Below are 22,452 nucleotides of genomic sequence, written 5' to 3'. Positions count from 1 at the left end.
TTAATCAAATCTTTAATCGACATGAGAAAGTACACAATGCGATAAAGAACATTTTGCAACAATTACAACAAATAATCTAGGGATCTAAATATCTGGTCAGGACACTCCTCACTCTTTTGCCTTCATTTTCCATTTTTGCAATCCAGCCTGTGCTTGGAGGCTGAAAATGGTGGTCGTACTCCAAAGCGGCAGCCACGGACTGCTCGTTAAGTGGCTCCTTCATGGCTTCACAGTAGTTATGGAGTATAAAACAAGCATACACAACGAATGGTAGGTCAGTCTAGTTAATGTCAATGGGGCGGCGCAGTGAACCAAAGCGCGCCTTCAGTCGTCCAAACGCACACTTGATGACCATGCGGGTCTTGCACAGAGAATACCCAAAGTATTGTTATTGTGGGTTGACTCCGCCGATGTGGCGTCAGGGGATAAGCTGGGTCACCCAAAAGAAAAACATGGACCGGATCTTCATCTTCCAACAGTTGTTTGGGACACGAGGGGATGGTTCCATCTTTCAGCTGTACGCTAATGGCGAAGTTAGCGAAGATGCGGGCATCATTCCCCCCTTCCTGGCCATTTCACAGTCACATCCATGAAGCAATATTTGTAGTCACACACTGCTTGTATCACATCCACGGGCAGAAGGGACAAAGTTTTTTGGTAAGTAGAATCACAGCTGACCCTGACATGAAAGTTCTCTTGTCGTCTGAGATGTGTTGTATCCCAAATAGCTGCAATCGCGGGTTTCCTTCACTTAAGGTATTCATGTGTCCACAAGCGTCTGTACATGTAGAAGAAGGAGAAACACGGGCATGTCTGGATGACTTGCCTCCATCTTTCCAGTAGTTAGCTCTGGTTGTTATGAAGCTGGTGCGTTCTTTCTCACGTCACTTCCTGTGTGGGGCGCGGTCTTTCTGACTTCACTTCCTCGCCGAACTCAGTTTGTAAACAATCAATGAGTCTATACAAAGCTAAGAGCCGGATAATCAAGAAATACGCGGCGCACTGTGTAAAAATTTGTCCGAGGAGAGTTAACTTAAACGATGGTTTAGTGTGGCTGAAACGGGGCTTAGGCTAAATAATTGTTTCTTTAAAGGCCTACGGATACCCACTACTACCGACCACGCAGTCTGATAGTTTATGATGAAATCTTAACGTTGCAACACATGCCAATACGGCCGGGTTAGTTTACTAAAGTGCAATTTTAAATTTTGCGCGAAATATCCTGCTGAAAACGTCTCGGTATGATGACGTCAGCGCGTGACGTCACGGATTGTGGAGGACATTTTGGGACAGCATGGTGGCCAGCTATTAAGTCGTCTGTTTTCATCGCAAAATTCCACAGTATTCTGGACATCTGTGTTGGTGAATCTTTTGCAATTTGTTCAATGAACAATGGAGACCGCAAAGAAGAAAGCTGTAGGTGGGAAGCGGTGTATTGCGGGCGACTTTAGCAACACAAACACAGCCGGTGTTTCATTGTTTACATTCCCGAAAGATGACAGTCAATCTTTACCATTGGCCTGTGGAGAACTGGGACAACAGAGACTCTTACCAGGAGGACTTTGAGTTGGATATGCAGACACGGTACCGTGAGTACGCTTCCAAACATTTGATCGCTTGCCCGTACGTGCGTGCCGCTATGTGCATGTCACGTAAATAATTCAATGTATACACCCTGATGATTATCTTGTGTGATGACTGTATTATGATGATAGTTTATATGATAGTATATATCTGTATCATGAATCAATTTAAGTGGACCCTGACTTAAACAAGTTGAAAAACTTATTCGGGTGTTACCATTTAGTGGTCAATTGTATGGAATATGTACTTCACTGTGCAGCCTACTAATAAAAGTCTCAAAAAGTCTCACGTATGTAACTTTGGGGACTTTGGGGAAATATATGTGCTGTATGAACTTTGGGGAGGTGAACGGTACTTTGGGCTGTGGGATTGAGTGTGTTGTGCAGGTGTTTGAGTTGTATTGGCGGGTTATATGGACGAAAGGGGGGAGGTGTTTGTTATGCGGTATTAATTTGTGGCATATTAAATATAAGCCTGGTTGTGTTGTGGCTAATAGAGTCTTGTGTTTATTTACTGTTTTAGTCATTCCCAGCTGAATATCAGGTCCCACCCGCCTCTCACAGCATCTTCCCTATCTGAATCGCTCCCACTGCCCTCTAGTCCTTCACTCTCACTTTCCTCATCCACAAATCTTTCATCCTCGCTCAAATTAATAGGGAAATCGTCGCTTTCTCGGTCCGAATCGCTCTCGCTGCTGGTGGCCATGATTGTAAACAATGTGCGGATGTGAGGAGCTCCACAACCTGTGACGTCACGCGACTCGTCTGCTACTTCCGGTAGAGGCAGGGCTTTTTTATCAGCGACCAAAAGTTGCGAACTTTATCGTCGATGTTCTCTACTAAATCCTTTCAGCAAAAATATGGCAATATCGCGAAATGATCAAGTATGACACATAGAATGGACCTGCTATCCCCATTTAAATAAGAAAATCGCATTTCAGTAGGCCTTTAAGGGGTTATCCGGCTTAGTGTAGACATGGCCTAAGTTATATCCATGGTTCTCTATTTGGTTGTTTGAAAAGGTATAATACCGTGGTTGCTGAAATTTAAGGGCTGAACTCACTGTTCAGTGCCCGACAGTCAATATTGTTGTGTCCTCAAGTGGACTTGCTGTTGCTTTTTGTTCAAGTGTTTTTTACTGTTAAAATATTTGTCTGTTCTTAATTGGTACAACAAGAGCTCTGTATCCATCTCATTCCACTCTACTATCCCTTTGATCAACACTTCTTTCTTTTCCTTTTTAATTACCTCTTTCTTCCTTCCCCTCTTTTCCCTCTTCATTCTCAGACATGGTATCAGTAGCGCGAAGTGAACAGTGCTTCAAGACGGACCCCGTGCTGTGTGCGTAATTTCTTGTTTGTACATATTTCTAGACATCTTTTGCCACTGCACGGGAGGGGGAGATATGCAGAGAGGTTGAAGACGACAAGAGCAATTGGAAAAAATGGAAAGACACAAGGGGAGGGCCGGGAGGGTTGGGGGCATACGAGAAAAAACAGGATGATAACAAAAGCAGCTCAGATTTCACAGACGCGTATTTCATCAATCATGTGAATAAGTCGAAGTGATTATGCATGGCGGTGGCAGGCCAAGAGGAGTGGTGGTGGGTGATTACCATACACCATAAAGGCTGCTTTCTTATCTCACACACACTGATTAGTTTCTGTCAGCCGATAGCCTCTCACTCTTCCCTCCTTCATGTACACACACACACACGTATAAATGCATAGAAACACATGCCAACACACTACTTTATAATGCATTAATTTTGTTTTTTATTATACCTTGCAAAGTGGCAGAGGGCTGGTCTCATGAGCAGGAGTAGCATTGTAAAAATGTTCATCATTCAAATGTTGTTGTTTTTTTTCCAACTTTAGACACCTTGACACTCCTGCTATTCTACTTAAGACAATTAGTATGGAGCCGCAAAACATAACACAGTTGATAGAATATTATAGCATATATCCCGGTACACTTAAATTTACACATTTATCTAGACCTCCATTTTACTTCTTAAGGAAAAACACAAACTTCCATCTCAAGCCTTGTGTTGCTTTGGAGATTTGGGATACCTGAAAGAAGGAGGACTCTAAATGTAACCCCGAGTTTAAGCGGTTTTCCCATCGTTAAAGAAATAATTGTGCGTAGGTTAAAGTCTCAAAAAGGAGGAACTAGCATCAGATGTAATATTTATAATTATAATGTAACTATAATTAGTTAAACATCCTTTTGCTAAAATTTCTGTCATCAATGGATAGAACAACCCAAGCTTCACCCTCTTCATCACTTCCCTTTTTTGGACTGGCCCCTGCCTTCAAGAACACTTTTTGGCACATGGACTCATTGACCCATTGCACTTGTCTGCACTTTTGCTATAAAGAAAGTGAGGAGATCTTCATCAGGGCTCACTTTTGCAGAAGCTCGCTCTTGCAAAGGCACCCGCTCGTGGTGTAAATCTTTTTTGATATTGACCAAGTGACAAATGCTTTTTTTTTTCCGGCAAAGGAATCTTTCCATGCAGAATTAAATTTTTTTGTTTTCTTTTTTGGGATGTACTCATGGTTAGCTTAAGACAGGAGTTGCCCACTCAATAAGCCACACACACACACACACACACACACACACACACGCACTTCCTGGCTCTTCCTCTCTTTTCCTTGCCAGTCAGGACACATTCACAGCCTTGCAGACATTTAGAAAATGCGCTTTTCGCCTACTCCGAAATGTGGCCATATTTTCAGAATACTGAGGACCCAGGAGGTTCCGACTTTTCCCGTCGCTATATTTCTTATTTCATATATTACTGAGAACAAGCATCCTCTGCAATGGACATTTGATTCGTGTCTCTTCATTTTATCAGCGTTTATGTCATCATCTGTGGCCCGGATCATGTTTTGTTATTTTATGTTAGTTTTTGGACTCCCTCAGTTCCTGTTTTGTGCACCCTTGAGTTTGTTTTGGTTTCCATGGTTGCTTATTGTTTTCACCTGTCTCCGATTGGTGTTCGGGACGCTCACCTGTTTCCCGAGCACTAATCAGAGGCATTATTTAAGCCTGCTTTTGCCGGTCAGTCGGCCTGGCTTCTTTTTTTGCTTCATGCTACAGTTACGTGAGTATTCTTTGTCTCTAGTCTATGCTAAGTGTTAACCTTAGCGTCCAGTGCGATCGGCACGTTTTTTGTTTTCTGTTTTTGGTACTCGTTTGATTTTCGCCAATAAATCATGTTCCTACCTGCACGTCCTGTCCAGAGTGGTCCGTCTGCATCCCGGGGGAACGAACCTTGCAGGAAGCTGCGACCCCCCACACGTAACAGTTACTAAATTCGAAAAAAAAGCCCTGTCTATACAACAGGAGCGCTCCGCTGGTTTTAAAGGCCTACTGAAACCCACTACTACCGACCACGCAGTCTGATAGTTTGTATACCGTATTTTCCGCATCATAAGGCGCCCTGGGTTATAAGCCGCGCCTTCAATGAACGGCATATTTCAAAACTTTGTCCACCTATAAGCCGCCCCGTGTTGTAAGCCGCATCTAACTGCGCTACAGGAATGTCAAAAAAACAGTCAGATAGGTCAGTCAAACTTTAATAATATATTAAAACCAGCGTGATGTGGGCGCGCATGGAATCGTATATCAACATGGACAGAGCTGCGTGAAAAAAGCCACCCGGCCTCTTCGCGTAAACTTAAGCTTACCTTAACCACTCGCTCATCTTTTCTTCATCCATCCCTTCGAGTTAGCTTTTATGATGACGCCGGCTGGAAAGGTCTCTTTTGGCAAGGTCTTCCTTTTGAATATCACCATGGGTGGAAGTTTCTGGCCATTAGCATGGCAAGCTAGAACCACAGTGAAGGATGACTTCTCATTCCCTGTGGTGCGAATATTCACCGTACGTGCTCCCGTTGTATCCACAGTGCGGTTCACAGGAATATCAGTTGCTGTGAAATAGTAATCCGTGTGCGGATGGAGAGATTGCGTCTTTTCATGAACCGGATCCCTGTCGCTTAGTAGGAGCCATTTTGTGGTCTTTACAGATGTAAACACACAAAGGAAATGAAACGTACGGTAATATCCGCGCGCTTTTTCTTCTTCTACGCGGGCGGGTGGTTGCTTACAGTAGAAGAAGAAGCGCTTCCTGTTCTATGGGGGCGGGTGCTTACCTTGGCGGTTGCTTGCGTAGAAGAAGAAGCGCTTCCTGTTCTACTGGGAAAAAAGATGGCGGCTGTTTACCGAAGTTGCGAGACCGAAACTTTATGAAAATGAATCTTAATATTAATCCATATATAAAGCGCACCGGGTTATAAGGCGCACTGTCAGCTTTTGAGAAAATTTGTGTTTTTTAGGTGCGCCTTATAGTGCGGAAAATACGGTATCAATGATGAAATCTTAACATTGCAACACATGCCAATACAGCCGGGTTAGCTTACTAAAGTGCAATTTTAAATTTCGCGCGACATATCCTGCTGAAAACGTCTCGGTATGATGACGTCAGCGCGTGACGTCACGGATTGTGGAGGACATTTTGAGACAGCATGATGGCCAGCTATTAAGTCGTCTGTTTTCATCGCAAAATTCCACAGTATTTTGGACATCTGTGTTGGTGAATCTTTTGCAATTTGTTCAATGAACAATGGAGACAGCAAAGAAGAAAGCTGTAGGTGGGAAGCGGTGTATTGCGGCTGACTTCAGCAGCACAAACACGGCCGGTGTTTCATTGTTTACATTCCCGAAAGATGACAGTCAATCTTTACCATTGGCCTGAGGAGAACTGGGACAACAGAGACTCTTACAGGAGGACTTTGAGTTGGATACGCAGCCATGGTACCGTGAGTACACATGCAGCTGCGGCTTCCAAACATTTGATCGCTTGCCCGTACGTGCGTGCCGCTATGTGCATGTCACGTACGTAACTTTGGGGACTTTAGTCTGAATCTGAGCTAATGTCGCTATACTTTGCTGTTCTATCCGCCATGTTTGTTTGTATTGGCATCACTGTGTGACGTCCCCGGAAAATGGACGGGTGTATATAACGATGGTTAAAATCAGGCACTTTGAAGCTTTTTTTAGGGATATTGCGTGATGGGTAAAATTTTGAAAAAAACTTCGAAAAATAAAATAAGCCACTGGGAACTGATTTTTAATGGTTTTAACCCTTCTGAAATTGTGATAATGTTCCACTTTAAATAAGAAAATCGCATTTCAGTAGGCCTTTAAGGGCTTACTGCCAAAAAGCTATAGTCAAAGATCCTCTAAATGACAATGCTCTAGTGTTTTTAGGACTCTGCTGAAATGATTTACTGTAAGTCTCTTCCATTTTTTTGAACAGAACTTGTGTGCCATACTGGTGTCATTCCTGGCCCATATTAGGCCGCCAGTAGAATAGCCCTGCTATAGACAGCTAGTCACCACCTTCAAGAAAGTCATGCAAAACTAAATCAATGGGTGGGAAAGTGTTAACCAAATAGAAGTTAAGGTTCATTGACTCTTAATCACCTACTTGAACCAAAAGTGTCATTGTTTTGGTACTCTAGGTCAATTTCCAGTAAAGCAAGCCTCAACATGAGAGTAAAAATCAATAGAAGGAGGTGAGGCTGGTAAAAAAAAATAGCTTAGTATGAAAGGCCTCTTTGTGTCTCGAGAAAGGAATTAGAAATTACTCGTTTCTTTTTCAATCCCCCACTTTTATTCTTGCTTAAATGTTGAACGTCAACTTATTTGATAAGCAGACTCGAGCTGCATGGCGCTGTCTTGAGTGGTGGCTGCTTGCAAGAAGTGTGCATGGGACGCATTAGGGCCTCCTGACAGGGGCCCGGCTGAAATAAGTGAAATTAATGGAGCTCCTTTCATGTCGGACAAGGCCGCGGCACCCCTTTCACGCAGCGTACAGTCGCCGAAAAGTCAATACTTTTTTATTACTCCTCGCTTGCCCTACATTCTCTGCTACAAGTGCTCTGCTCACTAATAGGTTTCAGTTTGCCCAGAAGGAGAGAGAGAAAAGGCGAGAGAAAGGGAGAGGAGTTCATCCCAAAGAACACTGAAACAAATAAATCAATCTAAAATATTGAGCAGCATCATGACGAGGAGGTAGGCGTGTGGGACAGTTGAGCAAGACAAAAAGAGGAACGAGGGTAAATGGTTGGTTGGAGCACACCTGTTCCCAGGGGAGCATAATAATATCTGGGAGCCCGTTAATGGGGAGGAGTGGTTTAAGTGGTCTGGGGGCCCTGGCCAGTTTACCCCTAGGGGGTTTTCTCCAGCAGCTATTTATATTTCCTGGAAAAGTATTTGATATATATGTGTACTGTATGCAGTGTTGGGCAAATTACTTCCAGCATTACTAGTTACTCTTATTGTAATGTTTTATATTACAAGTTACTCTTATTTGAAAGTACTGTATTAGTATTAGCATAATACTAATACAGTACTGTCTCTTGACTAATTGTTATGGTCATGTTATGATTTTGTTTTCTACATATAAAGTCCTTCCTTGTGGTCTGCATAATATATAATGTTGGTTATTTGGTCAAAATGTTCCTAAAATTATGTTTTACAGACTCTTTTCAAGCTGTTTTCTGACCGTCGATACAGGATGCACCGTTTTGTGGGCGGTCTTATTTACGTGGCTCAACTCCGACTGCCTCTGCTCCCCGACATCTTTGTTGTAGTTTTTAGTGCTTCCATAGTGAGTCTACTGACAGATCAAGTTTGAACTATACACTACTTTACGTTTGAAATGGCAGCAGCTGAGGATGCAGGTGCATGTACGAGCCCCACAACAATAGGATTGCGAAAAATAAGTATCTTTCTGACCACAGCGTCTGATTACAATGGGGGATCCAAGCAAAGCCATTTAGATACATTTAGGGCTGCAACAACTAATCGATTAAACCGATCAAAATCGATTATAAAAATAGTTGGTGATTAATTTAGTCATCGATTCGTTGGATCTATGCTATGCGCATGTGCAGAGGCTACAACATTTACAAACAGCTGAGAAACAATAATCAAAATAATAGGGGTGTAACGGTACGTGTATTTGTATCGAACCGCTTTATGATCTAACAGTTTGTTTTTTTCTTTAAAAGGCATGTTACATGCTAAAAGTGTGCTTTTGGGGGGCAGCAAGCATGGTTTAAATGATTTCAATTCATTTCAATGAGAGACTTTGTTTTGAGTTAAGAGCTCTGTCACATTAAGCTTGTAGGATGAGGTACTACTGTAGCAAATGACACAACCTCAGTATTAATTCAGTGTAATTATTCACGACATGACCAATGTTCCCTCTAATTGTTCATGTGTGTGAGCAAACACAAAAACTCCCTGAGCATTCAGTGAAGCACATGTGAGCAACATCACACGTGGCAATACCAGCAGCACACCTGTCTCAAACCAATCTTTTATAATAACACTCAAATGAGAGGAGTCATTTTCATGAGATTATTTTGTAATATTAGTGATTTGGCCCACTTGTAATGAAATTAAAAGAAATCTTGTTTTTCATAAGCTATGGATTAGTATTGTACAATATGTCTGGGTGGGGGTCCTGCTTTGGAAATCATTTGTACCCCTTTCAGAGATCACATTTAGTTCCCCTTAAACATCCTCATGTTGCACAATGAAATGTAAGCATAGGATGAAGTGTGCATTCCTGTAACTTTCTCTAGTAACAGCATTCCATGATTAATTTAAATAAATTAACATTAATAATAAATGACCGTAGAATAAGCACACGTATGACTGAGGAGTCATAGTGTAACTTTGTGTGGTGTTTGAGTTGTCCGACTTTTTGTGTGGCCATAAACGCACCAGTGGCATAGTGCTATGCGTGTTGGTGACAGATGACAAGTTGGTTTTGGCCTGGTTTGTATGGCAGAAAATGACTAGTTTTTTTAGATAGAAGTATTTTACTCATGTTTTTGGTGTGGTTATGGCCGAATATAAACAGTTTTGCTCAATAAAGTGATCGATATAATTCCTGTCCTCGAAGCATCTCGATAGACGTTACAATAATTGAACGGTGTTCAATTGAACGGTGTTGACGAACACCGTAAGGGCCGCTTGTTGTCACTGTCACTCAGAGTTGCATTGCCAAATTACACAGAATAAATGTGTTTATTTTGTTTAGAATTCAGATGGGATTTGATTTGGTGCGTGGCATATATTTGCTGTGCGCAGAGGAAGCTTGAGCAGTGCGCAATTGCGCAGGCGCGCACCTTAGAGGGAACGTTGGACATGACCATAACAAACACAGTGCCAATCAAAACTGAGCATTATCTTTATAAAAACAGAATTTTTCTGAACACCTCTTGTACGTTTGCAAGGTTTCACTTTTTTGTACGTTTATTTCATTTGTACTGACAATTTTTTAAGGCAAACTATAGGTTGCGGGTCCAACATGCCAAAACTGTTCATGGTCAGCTTAATGTACCGTATTTTTCGGACTATAAGTCGACGTTTTTTTCATAGTTTGGCCGTGGGTGCGACGTATACTCCGGAGCGACTTATGTGTGAAATTATTAACATATTACCGTAAAATATCAAATAATATTATTTATCTCATTCGTGTGAGCGATGAAGCAAATGTCAGCAATCGTCACACACACGCCAACCAATAAGAATTTGGCGGGGGAGGGTCATGGCAGAAGTGCATTGTGGGTTTTGGAATGCTAACTGCTATATTCTATACCAGGGGTCACCAACCTTTTTGAAACCAAGAGCTACTTCTTGGGTACTGATTAATGCGAAGGGCTACCAGTTTCCATCCATCCATTTTCTACCGCTTATTCCCTTTGGGGTTGCGGGGGGCGCTGTTGCCTATCTCAGCTACAATTGTGCGGAAGGCGGGATACACCCTGGACAAGTCGCCACCTCATCGCAGGGGCTACCAGTTTGATACGCACTTAAATAAATTGCCAGAAATAGCCAATTTGCTCAATTTACCTTTAACTCTATGTTATTATTAATAATTAATGACATTTATCTTTGTGGAAACACTGATCATCTTAATGATTTCTCACAATAAATATATATAGAAACAGATAAATATCAATATGCAACACTTTATTTTTATATTTTTTCTAAATGCACATTTTTCAAATTGAACATTTTCAAATGATCACTTCTAAGACAGTCTTGTGAAATCACAATACCCCATTTTAACTAGCTAGCCACTAACATTTTTTAACAAATCATGAATTACTTTGCACCATGTTTGTACAAATAATAACTCATGTAAAATACAAAAGTCAACTCTCAAATTTTTAAATAAATCATGTCAGACTTTGAACTGGACACCAAATCTGTTATCTGTTTCTTTGTCAGTTAGTGAAGACCAAGTCTTTAAAATATTTTATTGGATTTTCAAATTCTATTTGAGTTTTGTCTCTCTTAGAATTAAAAATGTCGAGCAAAGCGAGACCAGCTTGCTAGTAAATAAATAACATTTAAAAAATAGAGGCAGCTCACTGGTAATTGCTGCTATTTGAGCTATTTTTAGAACAGGCCAGCGGGCTACTCATCTGGTCCTTACGGGCTACCTGGTGCCCGCGGGCACCGCGTTGGTGACCCCTGTGCTATACGCTACTACCGGAGCTATTAAAATGGATCACATCAACGTTGGCGGTAACTTATAAAAACTGAGAAGGACTGAACTAAAATGGCACCGAAAAGGAAATCATATACTGCAGATTACAAGCTGGACGTAGTTAAATATGCTGCAGAAAACGGTGATCGAACAGCAGAAAGAATGGACGCTAGCGGGGCGCATACCAGGAGCGACACTGAGGAGGAAGGTTTCATGGGATTTAGCGATTAGGAGTGACAGATTGTTTGGTAAACGTATAGCATGTTCTATGTGTTATAGTTATTTGAATGACTCTTACCATAATATGTTATGTTAACATACCAGGCACGTTCTCAGTTGGTTATTTATGCCTCATATAACGTACACTTATTCAGCCTGTTGTTCACTATTCTTTATTTATTTTAAATTGCCTTTCAAATGTCTATTCTTGCTGTTGGGTTTTATCAAATAAAATTCCCCCAAAAATGTGACTTATACTCCAGTGCGACTTATATATGTTTTTTTTCTTTTTTATTGTGCATTTTCGGCCGGTGCGACGTATACTCCGGAGCGACTTATACGGTAGTTGGAGTGTGATTATCCTCTCATTTTTTATGTTTGCATTTCTTTCCAGGTCTGCAATTAAACCGTGTGTTTCTTGTGTGTGTGCGTGTGTGTGTGTGTGCGTGTGTGTCGGTACTGTATGTATCCTGTCTGCCAGTATGCTTTGCACTGTTGTGCTAAACTCAAGTGGCAGTGGGGTTAGCCTCTTTCAGAAACAGCACAGCCACAAATTGATGTGACACTTTGAACCCCCGCTCTACCTCCCCGCAAGCCCACCTCACCCCCCCCCCCACACACACACACACACACACACACACACACACCAATCGGCCTCCAGTTAAAGGGAGATTCCACCAGTCGTGTTTTCTTGCTGCATCCCAGCTTTCACAGCTATAGTTTGTGCACAAGGGTAGGTTTGAGGGTTGGTGGTTCAGGCGTGCTTTTTTCCCCCCCGTGTCAGTATGTGTGTGTGAAAGAGCTGTCACAGAGCGCTGGCATCACCGTCCACTTTGCCATCTCTTCCACAGCTTGACAAGTCTCTGCTCCCTGCCCTGTGGCTAACGCACACAAAAACGCCAAGTGCCCCTCTCTCACTCCTCTGTCACACATGTGGCATAATGATATGTGAGCACAGCACACACACACACACACACACACACACATGTAATGAATGCATGTACGCATGAACGCACCTATCTAGAGTATCCAAACTAATGTAGCAAATAATTACCACTAAGAAGAGAATGTAGCGGATAACTTCAGTTTTAAAAAACTAGAATTCTGTGAACTTTCATGATGTGTTATAGAACGTGTTCATGTGATAGGAATCATGTGGCTCCGTAAGTTTGTCCATTGTGCGCGCTTGCCTTCATGGCAGTTATCGGCGTCAGATCACAGAGGGCTACTGTTTGTTACAAGGACAGGCTTGTCCCGGCCCCCGGGCGTCGGCGCCACGATGATTGTCGTGGCAATGTAGTGTGAGTGACAGGCGGGATCACATGTGCTAGCCGCGGAGCAGGAAGCTGGAACAGCCTCAGTCTCTGACATTAGTTTGTCCTTCATCAAAACTTTGCACTCGTTTACAACTAACGCTCACTCTGCTACAAAATCTCTTTCCGGTCTCCTTTTTTTGTTACCATCTGTGGTCTTGTTGTAATGTGATCTTGCATTTCTACATCTGTGTCTCCACATTTGCCAAGCAAGATGTTTCCTCTGGCTTCGGACAGTCGCTTATTTAATCTAAGATATCAGTTAGGAAGGAGAACAGGTCAGACACACAGGATTTATTGGTAGTTTTATGTCAGGTAAATCTGTGGTGTGTATTTAGAGTACGAGTTAACAGCTTTTTGTGCAACACAGCAGAAAAGGAGGTCAGTTTTTTTTAACCGACTCAGGCATTAATCATTAGCCTGCTGCCGGTAATATTGTCCATTATAGCCATGATTAAGAGCCTCACTTACAGTGAGGAAACTTACTACACGGGTACTTCGGTTTTCCTTAGTAATTCATTCCAAAAGGTCAGACAAAGACCAAATAATACAAAAAACAAATACATTTTTATTAGGGATGTCCGATAATGGCTTTTTGCCGGTATCCAATATTCTGATATTGTCCAACTCTTTAATTACCGATACCGTTATCAACCGATACCAATATCAACCGATATATACAGTCGTGGAATCAACACATTATTATGCCTAATTTGGACAACCAGGTATGGTGAAGATAAGATACTTTAAAAAAAAATTAATAAAATAAAATAAGATAAATAAATTAAAAACATTTTCTTGAATAAAAAAGAAAGTAAAACAATATAAAAACAGTTACATTGAAACTAGTAATTAATACAAATTTGTCAAATTAACTGTTCAATCAATCAATCAATGTTTATTTATATAGCCCTAAATCACAAGTATCTCAAAGGGCTGCACAAGCCACAACGACATCCTCGGTACAGAGCCCACATAAGGGCAAGGAAAAACTCACCCCAGTGGGACGTCGATGTGAATGACTATGAGAAACCTTGGAGAGGACCGCATATGTGGGTAACCCCACCCCCCCCACCCCCCCCCCCCTCCTCTAGGGGAGACTGAATGCAATGGATGTCGAGTGGGTCTGACATAATATTGTGAGAGTACAGTCCATAGTGGATCCAACATAATAGTAAGAGTCCAGTCCATAGTGGGGTCAGCAGGAAACCATCCCGAGACGGGTCAGCAGCGCAGAGATGTTCCCAACCTATACACAGGCGAGCGGTCCACCCCGGGTCCCGACTCTGGACAGCCAGCACTTCATCCATGGCCACCGGACCTGTGCGTCTCCCCCTCCACAAGGGATAGGGGGAGAAGAGGAGAAAGGAAAAGAAACGGCAGATCAACTGGTCGAAAAAGGGGGTCTACTTAAAGGCTAGAGTATACAAATGGGTTTTAAGATGGGACTTAAATGCTTCTACTGAGGTAGCATCTCTAACTGTTACCGGGAGGGCATTCCATAGTACTGGAGCCCGAATAGAAAACGCTCTATAGCCCGCAGACTTTTTTTGGGCTCTGGAAATCATTAATAAGCCAGAGTTCTTCGAACGCAGATTTCTTGCCGGGACATAGGGTACAATACAATCGACAAGATAGGATGGAGCTAGATTGTGTAGTATTTTATACGTAAGTAGTAAAACCTTAAAGGTTAGTACTATTAGTGGACCAGCAGCACGCACAATCATGTGTGCTTACGGACTGTATCCCTTGCAGACTGTATTGATATATATTGATATATAATGTAGGAACCAGAATATTAATAACAGAAGAAAACAACCCTTTTGTGTGAATGAGTGTAAATGTGGGAGGAAGGTTTTTTGGGTTGGTGCACTAATTGTATCTTGTGTTTTTTTATGTTGATTTAATAAAAAAAAAACAAAAAAAAACCGATACCGATAATAAAAAAAACGATACCGATAATTTCCGATAATACATTTTAACATATTTATCGGCCGTCATTTATCTCAAATTTTTATAGCATGTTATAGAGGATACAGAATTAATGAACATTTAACATTCTTTTTGCTTTTTATTGTAGACTCTTGTTGGCAAAGACAGCAATGAGTGGAGAAGGAGAGAGAAAGGGAGAGGCACATTTACGCCATCTCTGTACTGTGCTAATTCTGCAGTATTTCTCACCTTCTTTATTAAAATGCTGGAACTTGCAACTATCTTTGGCTACATAATTTATTTTGCAGCCATACCCAATGAAAAAAGTACAAAGTCACCAATTTGTGGGATTATTTGTTTAATTCCAATGAATTATAAACAACCAAATAGCAATCAATCAACATTTATTTATATAGCCCTAAATCATGAGTGTCTCAAAGGGCTGCACAAGCCACAACGACATCCTCGGCTCAGATCCCACATCAGGGCAAGGAAAAACTCAACCCAATAACATAACATAACATGTTATGTGCAATGTTTGGTCGCATGATAACCAAGACGGCTAACATTTTTACAAAAAATGTTGAAAATGGAGGTACTACTGGTTTATACGATGGTCTGTTATGAACCCTCAGGTTGTCAAGAGCAGGTTTGCTTTCTGTTCCCAGAGTCAAAACAAAACTTGGAGAGGTAGCGGGGGTGTATATTGTAGCGTCCCGGAAGAGTTAGTGCTGCAAGGGGTTCTGGGTATTTGTACTGTTGTGTTTATGTTGTGTTACGGTGCGGCTGTTCTCCCGAAATGTGTTTATCATTCTTGTTTGGTGTGGGTTCACAGTGTGGTGCATATTTGTAACAGTGTTAAAGTTGTTTATATGGCCACCCTCAGTGTGACCTGTATTGCTGTTGATCAAGTATGAAATGCATTCACTTATGTGTGTGTAAAAGCCGCATATATTAAGTGACTGGGCCGGCACGCTGTTTGTAAGGAGGAAAAGCGGACGTGACGACAGGTTGTAGAGGACGCTAAAGGCAGTGCCTTTAAGGCACGCCCCCAATATTGTTGTCTGGGTAGAAATCGGGAGAATGGTTGCCCCGGGAGATTTTTGGGAGGGGCATTGAAATTCGGGAGTCTCCCGGGAAAATCGGGAAGGTTGGCAAGTAGGGTTTCCATGCTCTTCTACTGTGGAACAAGCTTCTTGAAAACTGCAGGTCTGCCGAAATGCTCAGCATTTTTAAATCCAGATTCAAAACAAATTAATTAGCCACTTCCTACACCTATAGCATCTACAAATGTGTTGTTATTTTAGCGTGTACTTTTTATACCTATGAATGTTCTCATTCATCCAGGTCGTTGTCATTTCAGGGCGTTCAATCAACCAAATGTGGGTTTTGGCACCAACCGTTGGACTAGATCTTACCAATCTAAGTCTATGAGCATGAACTGATGAATCCAACTCGGATGAGCGGCGAAACGTCTTGCAAGACAAACCAAGCAGTCCAGTTGCGAACGATTGAATGCCCTGAGTTGTACTTTTTATCTATTTATGATTTTGCTTAATTTACATTTTTTTATTTTACGCTTTTTTGGCTTATTTTCTGTTCCTTTTATCATTTGTATCATATTTGTGTATTTTGTTGTCTTACCTATTTTATTCTATTTTGTGCTGTGATTTTTCTTGGTTTACTATAATGTGCTGATTTTTGTTTATGTTTTAAGTAAAACACTTTGAACTGTCTTGTGCATAAAATGGGATATACAAATGTGAATGTTAAAAGTAAATATTAAATAATGTTTCTGAAATAATTTGTATGTAATTGTGGGAAATAAGTATTTGATCCCCAACAAGCAAGCATCCTGTCCCTCACGCACCCTCACAGTGCCCATAAGGCACACAAATACAAAGACGGCAGAATTTGCGCAACAGTTCGGAAAGGTAAAAAATACAACGTAACAGTCAATCGTCCTTGCTTTGGAGCTCCATGCAGGATTTCACCTGGTGAAGTAAGGAGGACTCTTAAAAAGTTAAAAGTCAGCCAAGAATTACACATGAGCAGCATGTAAATCAAGGCTCCTGGGAACGGAGTCGCTGAGAAAAACTGGTAACACACTTCACTGTAATGAATTAAGATCCTCCAGTACCTGCAAGGTCCTCCCACTCAAGAGGACACATGTACAGAATTGTATCAAGCTACACTACAACTTTTCACCAAACAAATGGGCAAAGAATAAATGCTAAGTTTGATTGTTTATTATAATAAACACAAACTGGAAACATGCCCTCTGTAGTGCAAAAGTTTGGCCCCTACATCAAAAAGGTTAAGAACCCCTGATCTCGACAACAGAACCTACTTATAACACGCTGAAGGTGTGCTCTGGGAGGCGCTGCGGTGTTGTGGAGTTTTGTCTGAAACGATCCAGACGAAAGAAAAAACATATTACAAGATGTTTTTTTCATATCGTAGATGTAGATGTATCGTAATAATACTTACTTACATTAGTATTATTACTCATTGTAATAATACTAATTATATATTGCTAGAACTGCTGTATTATTCATTCACTGATGTAATTGTGTTACAAAAAGAAGACAGTAAATGAATATATGTATTTGTAAACGCTCTGAAGTGGAAAAGGGGTAGGATTAAATAAGTTTTGCTTCATCCAACTACTTTTCGGACATGATGTGAAGAGAAATTATATGAAATTATGTGTGATGTATTATACTGTAAGTGTGTTACATGTTCGAAATAAACTAAACTCAATCAATCACCATCTTTCAGTGCAGAGTGCGATTCTATGAGTCAACACACGTTACGTAAAAATCACGTTACGCATAAATCATGTAGCCTACTACCATCTCAATACACAAAGTAGAAAATCCTTACATGTAATACATTATATTGTGCCAAGCAAATACCACCCCATATGTGTCTGATACAGTACCAGAAACCGCAATTAGCCGTGCTAATGTTGGAACCCTCTTTCCTCAGCGTATCAGCATATAGAGAACGCAATGAGCACTGACACTACCCATATCCACATAGGTTTTATTTGTCGATAATATATGTTGCCCTGTCAGTTGGATGACACATCGACATATAGGCTAACGGGCATATATTTCCCCTGTTAGCCTGTATGTCGGTGTGTCATTGACCGGGCTAGCATGCTAAGCATTCGTTGCACGAACATATCAACTTTGTTAGACAAGATCATAAACTGTATTGGACTATATAGTTTACATACGAAATGTCCATTTCCATTTATTACAATAAGAGGAGGAAATTAGCAAGTTTGGCGTCAGATGAAAAAATCTTCTCCGCCTTCAATCGTCTCCATCTTTCAAAGGCATCCCCGATACAAATCCTCGTTTTGTTCCTGGCTTTGTCATGAATAAGTTGAGAATCGTAACGACGCCTTTTAGATTTACTAAGGTCTGACATGTTGAGTAACTTTACCAGTGGCAGTAGCTAGGCGAAGGTGGCAGTGCGTAACTGGCAATGTGGATGTGACACACTCATGGACTTTCTAATTGGTCAAACGGTAGCGGCCGAGGCATCGAAATGAAAACAATAACAATATTTTAGGGCTGAAAATCTCATTTTGAAATGAGTTTATCCCGGCTGAACTACCGTTATCAGTTATAGAGGTTTTCGAAAAGAACATGATTTATTAATGCCTTTGGACATATCAGGGCCATTTAATGATGACTTGACATAAAATTATTACATATGGCACCTTTAAGTCATCCAGCAGCGACAAAATTGTAAAATAATACTGTTAGATAGACAACAGGTCTAATATTTGTATTTGTGACAGTCCAAATATGTTGACACACAGAAAGACACATTTTCTCTCTCGTTTATATGTTTTTGCAGCTCCAAGGCCGCCTTTCTCACGGACATGTCATAACTGTCCATTCATAACTGAATGTTATAGACGCGCTAAAAATAGACAAAAACAGAAGCCACAGTTTTAGCTTTGATTAATAACAATGTTAAGTGCTAATTGATTATATTTCCTCTCAGTATTTTGGGCGTTTTAATAATCATCATATACAGTATTCTGCGTATTCATGAAGACAGACAGGCTAAATGGATAGCGCTCTTTATTTTGCTCATTTCAGAGACGCCAAGTTTATTAGATTAGCTTTGTGTGTGCTTTCAAGTTTGCACATGATTTAATACACCCACACATTTAGTAGATCAGGCCCTAAATTTTTTATTTGGATCAAATGATTATTTCCCTCAATCAAATACAAATTATTTTTTATACATTTTGTCTCTGTATTCCAAAATGAACTTGACATACAAATTCAGTGAACAAATAGTTATTTTCCCCTCAATACCCCACTATTTTTTTGCAAAGAAAATACTCTGGTATTCCATCACCTACTTTAGTATGTTGTTTTATGCGCTTAGGGGTCTCAGTAAGTGATTCACCCGTAGTCTTAGGCACTGACACACATAGGGAGCAGGCAGACTCTGGTCTAGTCTATTAGCATGTTGTGACTCATTGTCTGGTGTTTAGGGCAGTGAGGGTACAAATTACTGCACATGAGGAGAACCAAACTTTAAGCAATCCAGATGTTATATACTTAAAGTGAACACACTTTTTTTTGGGAAATTTCCATATCATTCACAACCCTTATGTGAGACAAGAAGACAGGTTTTTCCTCTTTTTTTTTTTTTTTTTTTTAATTCTAATTTGTAAATAAAAGCTTGCCTGAGTTAGAACAAACAAGGTAATGGGGATTCAATCTACTCCGCCTGCAAAGCGCTAAAAACCTCCATTAATGTTTTATATACTGTACATCAGTGACGTGCGGTCACTGGAGGGGCCTCATCTGCCATCATGGAAAGAAAAAAAATGTAAAAAGGAAAAAAAAAAATTAAATTGTTATATGTATTCAGTGATTATACTATAAAGTTATTTTCCATTTAACTTCACCAGTTTTAGATTATTTTTATTCAAAATCGCTGAATTTTCACATTTGCCGTTCAAATACTGAGAAGAGACGGTGCGGTGATCAGCAGCCAGTTGAGGCACGTCACTCAGTTGTGCCTCAACATGGATTGCGGACTCGGCTAACTGCTGGCCTGCTGTGCAGTGAGACCGTATTGCTAAATGAACTATATTATACATTTCCATAGTTTAGTTAGCTGAGGTATATAATGTACAGTGTATTTTGTCAACAACTGTATGTGTGTAAAGTATTTCTTGTGCTGAGCAATCATAAAACTGCTGCGAAGACGCACTGTGTGAGGCTCGCAGTAATCCCGCCTCCTGGTGCCGGTTAATGCACCCCCGCCGTAGAATGCACCCCCCGACGGGAGCGCCACACCAACCAAAGCCCACACCCAAGCCCTCCACGTGCAAGATCGAATCCACCCAAAAAAAAAGTCACTTAACAAGAAGCCAAAAAGTGCAAAAACAACATTGCTCGCGCCGGAGGAGCCGTGAACGACTGCAGGGACACAACATTAGGTACACCTGCAGACTGCAGCACGGATTTCATATTTTATTCATTCACAACTCCTTCAACACGAACACCACTGTTCCCGCACTTATAAGTAAAGATAAGACCATAACAACGTTTTTTTAATTAAATGTGCTTTTTTGTGTGATACAGTTTGTATGTCTAAAGTTAAAGTTTAGTTAAAGTACCAATGATTGTCACACACACTATGTGTGGTGAAATTTGTCCTCTGCATTTGACACATCCCCTTGCTCACCTCCTGGGAGGTGAGGGGAGCAGTGGGGAGCAGTGGGCAGCAGCGGCGCCGCGCCCAGGAATCATTTTTGGTGATTTAACCCCCAATTCCAACCCTTGATGCTGAGTGCCAAGCAGGGAAGAATGCTGGTATGAGCTTTTAAACATAACCCGTTAACTGCTGCCAATCAAATGGTGAATAAGATACTCTTTAGGGTTCATATGTTTGTAAATCTGACTGTGATGAAGTCAGTGCCTCACCAGCCATCAACCTCACCGCACGTCACTGGAGCATTGGCTATACCAGCGTTGAAGGATCTCAACAAGGTTGCTGCTAGAGGACAACATAAAGATCCCATTTCCATTCCGACTCACGTTTTACACTAACAGAGGTAGAGGAGCATTCAGAAGAAGCCAAGAAACAGGTTGACAAACATTTCTTAACCACCAGCCATCATGCAATCTCTAGAGCACGCCCTTCCCGTCTGTATATGTGGTTTGTTTCGTTTATCATGTTGGTCTCCGAATATCATCTTGAATGGAAGCTTCCCCTTAGAAGTCATCCCATCACTGAGGTGGAAGAGAGAGGCAGAGAGTCCTTAAAGTGTCTCATTTAACAGAGAAAGGGTGAATAGTAGGGATGTAACGATATCAAAATCTCACGGTACAATATTATCACGATATTAAGCTTATGGTGCGATATTATCGTGACGTATGTCCCCCAGAAAAGACTTCAAACTGTTAGTGTGTAAAATGAAGTTGCAAGAATGTTTAGGATAAACACACTTACTGTAATTGAACATAAACATAATGCTCAAATGTTCTAATCATATTATTACTACAACAAGTATAAATATAATAATATATACATGAAAAATATTAGGACTGTGAAGTGATTTTTTTAAATCAGATTAATTACAGTCTAAACCTGTAATCACACACAGGTTATTATTTGCTTGCATAAATAAAATTTGCTGAAGAAAATACCCCATGCACAAATGCAATTTAGTAGTCAGAATGTCATACAGGAACGTTTTTTAAAATGTTTCATTGAACTGCAAGTCATTGATTTTCTCAAAACCTGATGAAAATAAGCATAGTAAAAATTAAATGCACATTTTGAAAGTATTTGCAGTTTGTAACAATCTTGCAAACAGGGTACAGTTACTAACAGATAATTAAGTAAAGGCACTCATAAACAACTTAACTTTGTGCACCCTTTACTCTTCTTGAGTTCGTTCACAAAGTGGTGACCCTCGCCCCATCCTTGTTTGTGAATGACTGAGCATTTCATGGAATCTACTTTTATACCCAATCATGGCACCCACCTGTACCCAATTAGCCGGTTCACCTGTGGGATGTTCCAAATAAGTCTTTGATGAGCATTCCTCAACTTTCTAAGTCTTTTTTGCCACTTGTGCCAGCTTTTTCTAAAACATGTTGCAGGCATCAAATTCGAAATGAGCTAATGTTTGCAAAAAATAACAAAGTTTACCAGTTCAAACCTTTTAGTATTTTGTCTTTGCAGTCTATTCAATTGAATATAGGTTGAAAAGGATTTACAAATCATTGTATTCTGTTTTTATTTACGATTTACACAACGTGCCAACTTCACTGGTTTTGGGTTTTGTAAATACTTTTGTGCAGTTATGTAAATTCATATTAAAGATTTTCACAAACAACTTTTTTAAAAAGATTCTTATGAAATACTTTAAACAATTCACATTTTTACCATTGTTATAAACTATATGGCTGTCAAAAATAAAGAGTTAACTTCTGTGATCAATCACAAAATCACTGCAATAATCTTATATAAACGCAGATTAATCACACTTTTTATTTTGACCGCATATGCTCCTTTACATTAACCGCAGATGGTCACCTTAAAGGTGGCACAGGTTTTTATAAGGACGATGATCAGTTTAGTGCACACGTCAGTACAAAGATGAGTGAGGAGAATCCGACTGCCGCTGGCAAACTTCACTTCAAAATACACTTTAGTGGGACTTTAGATAAAACTGTTTTGGAGGTTTTGAAGTGCATTTAACTAAATCATTTGAACAATATTGTTTTATGACATTCTGACCCTGGGCTCGGGATCTTTCTGTGTG

General features: G+C 40.6%; 1 protein-coding gene across 1 annotated transcript in view; it reads left to right on the top strand.

The window, feature by feature from the left end:
• spata17 (spermatogenesis associated 17) overlaps positions 1 to 16,104 on the top strand; it is a 97,109-nt gene extending 81,005 nt beyond the window's left edge. Inside the window, exon 9 of the mRNA XM_061963539.1 lies at positions 15,978 to 16,104. Coding sequence (XP_061819523.1) covers positions 15,978 to 16,041 — 64 coding nt within the window. The 3' untranslated portion in view covers positions 16,042 to 16,104. The remainder of the gene's footprint in view (positions 1 to 15,977) is intronic.
• Positions 16,105 to 22,452: the final 6,348 nt, after the last annotated feature.

The sequence above is a fragment of the Nerophis lumbriciformis genome, linkage group LG06 (genome assembly GCF_033978685.3).
Source record: "Nerophis lumbriciformis linkage group LG06, RoL_Nlum_v2.1, whole genome shotgun sequence".
In the NCBI taxonomy this organism is placed as follows: Eukaryota; Metazoa; Chordata; class Actinopteri; order Syngnathiformes; family Syngnathidae; genus Nerophis; species Nerophis lumbriciformis.
Note: the sequence above shows the minus strand (reverse complement) of the source record. Positions and strands in the feature narration are given on the sequence as shown.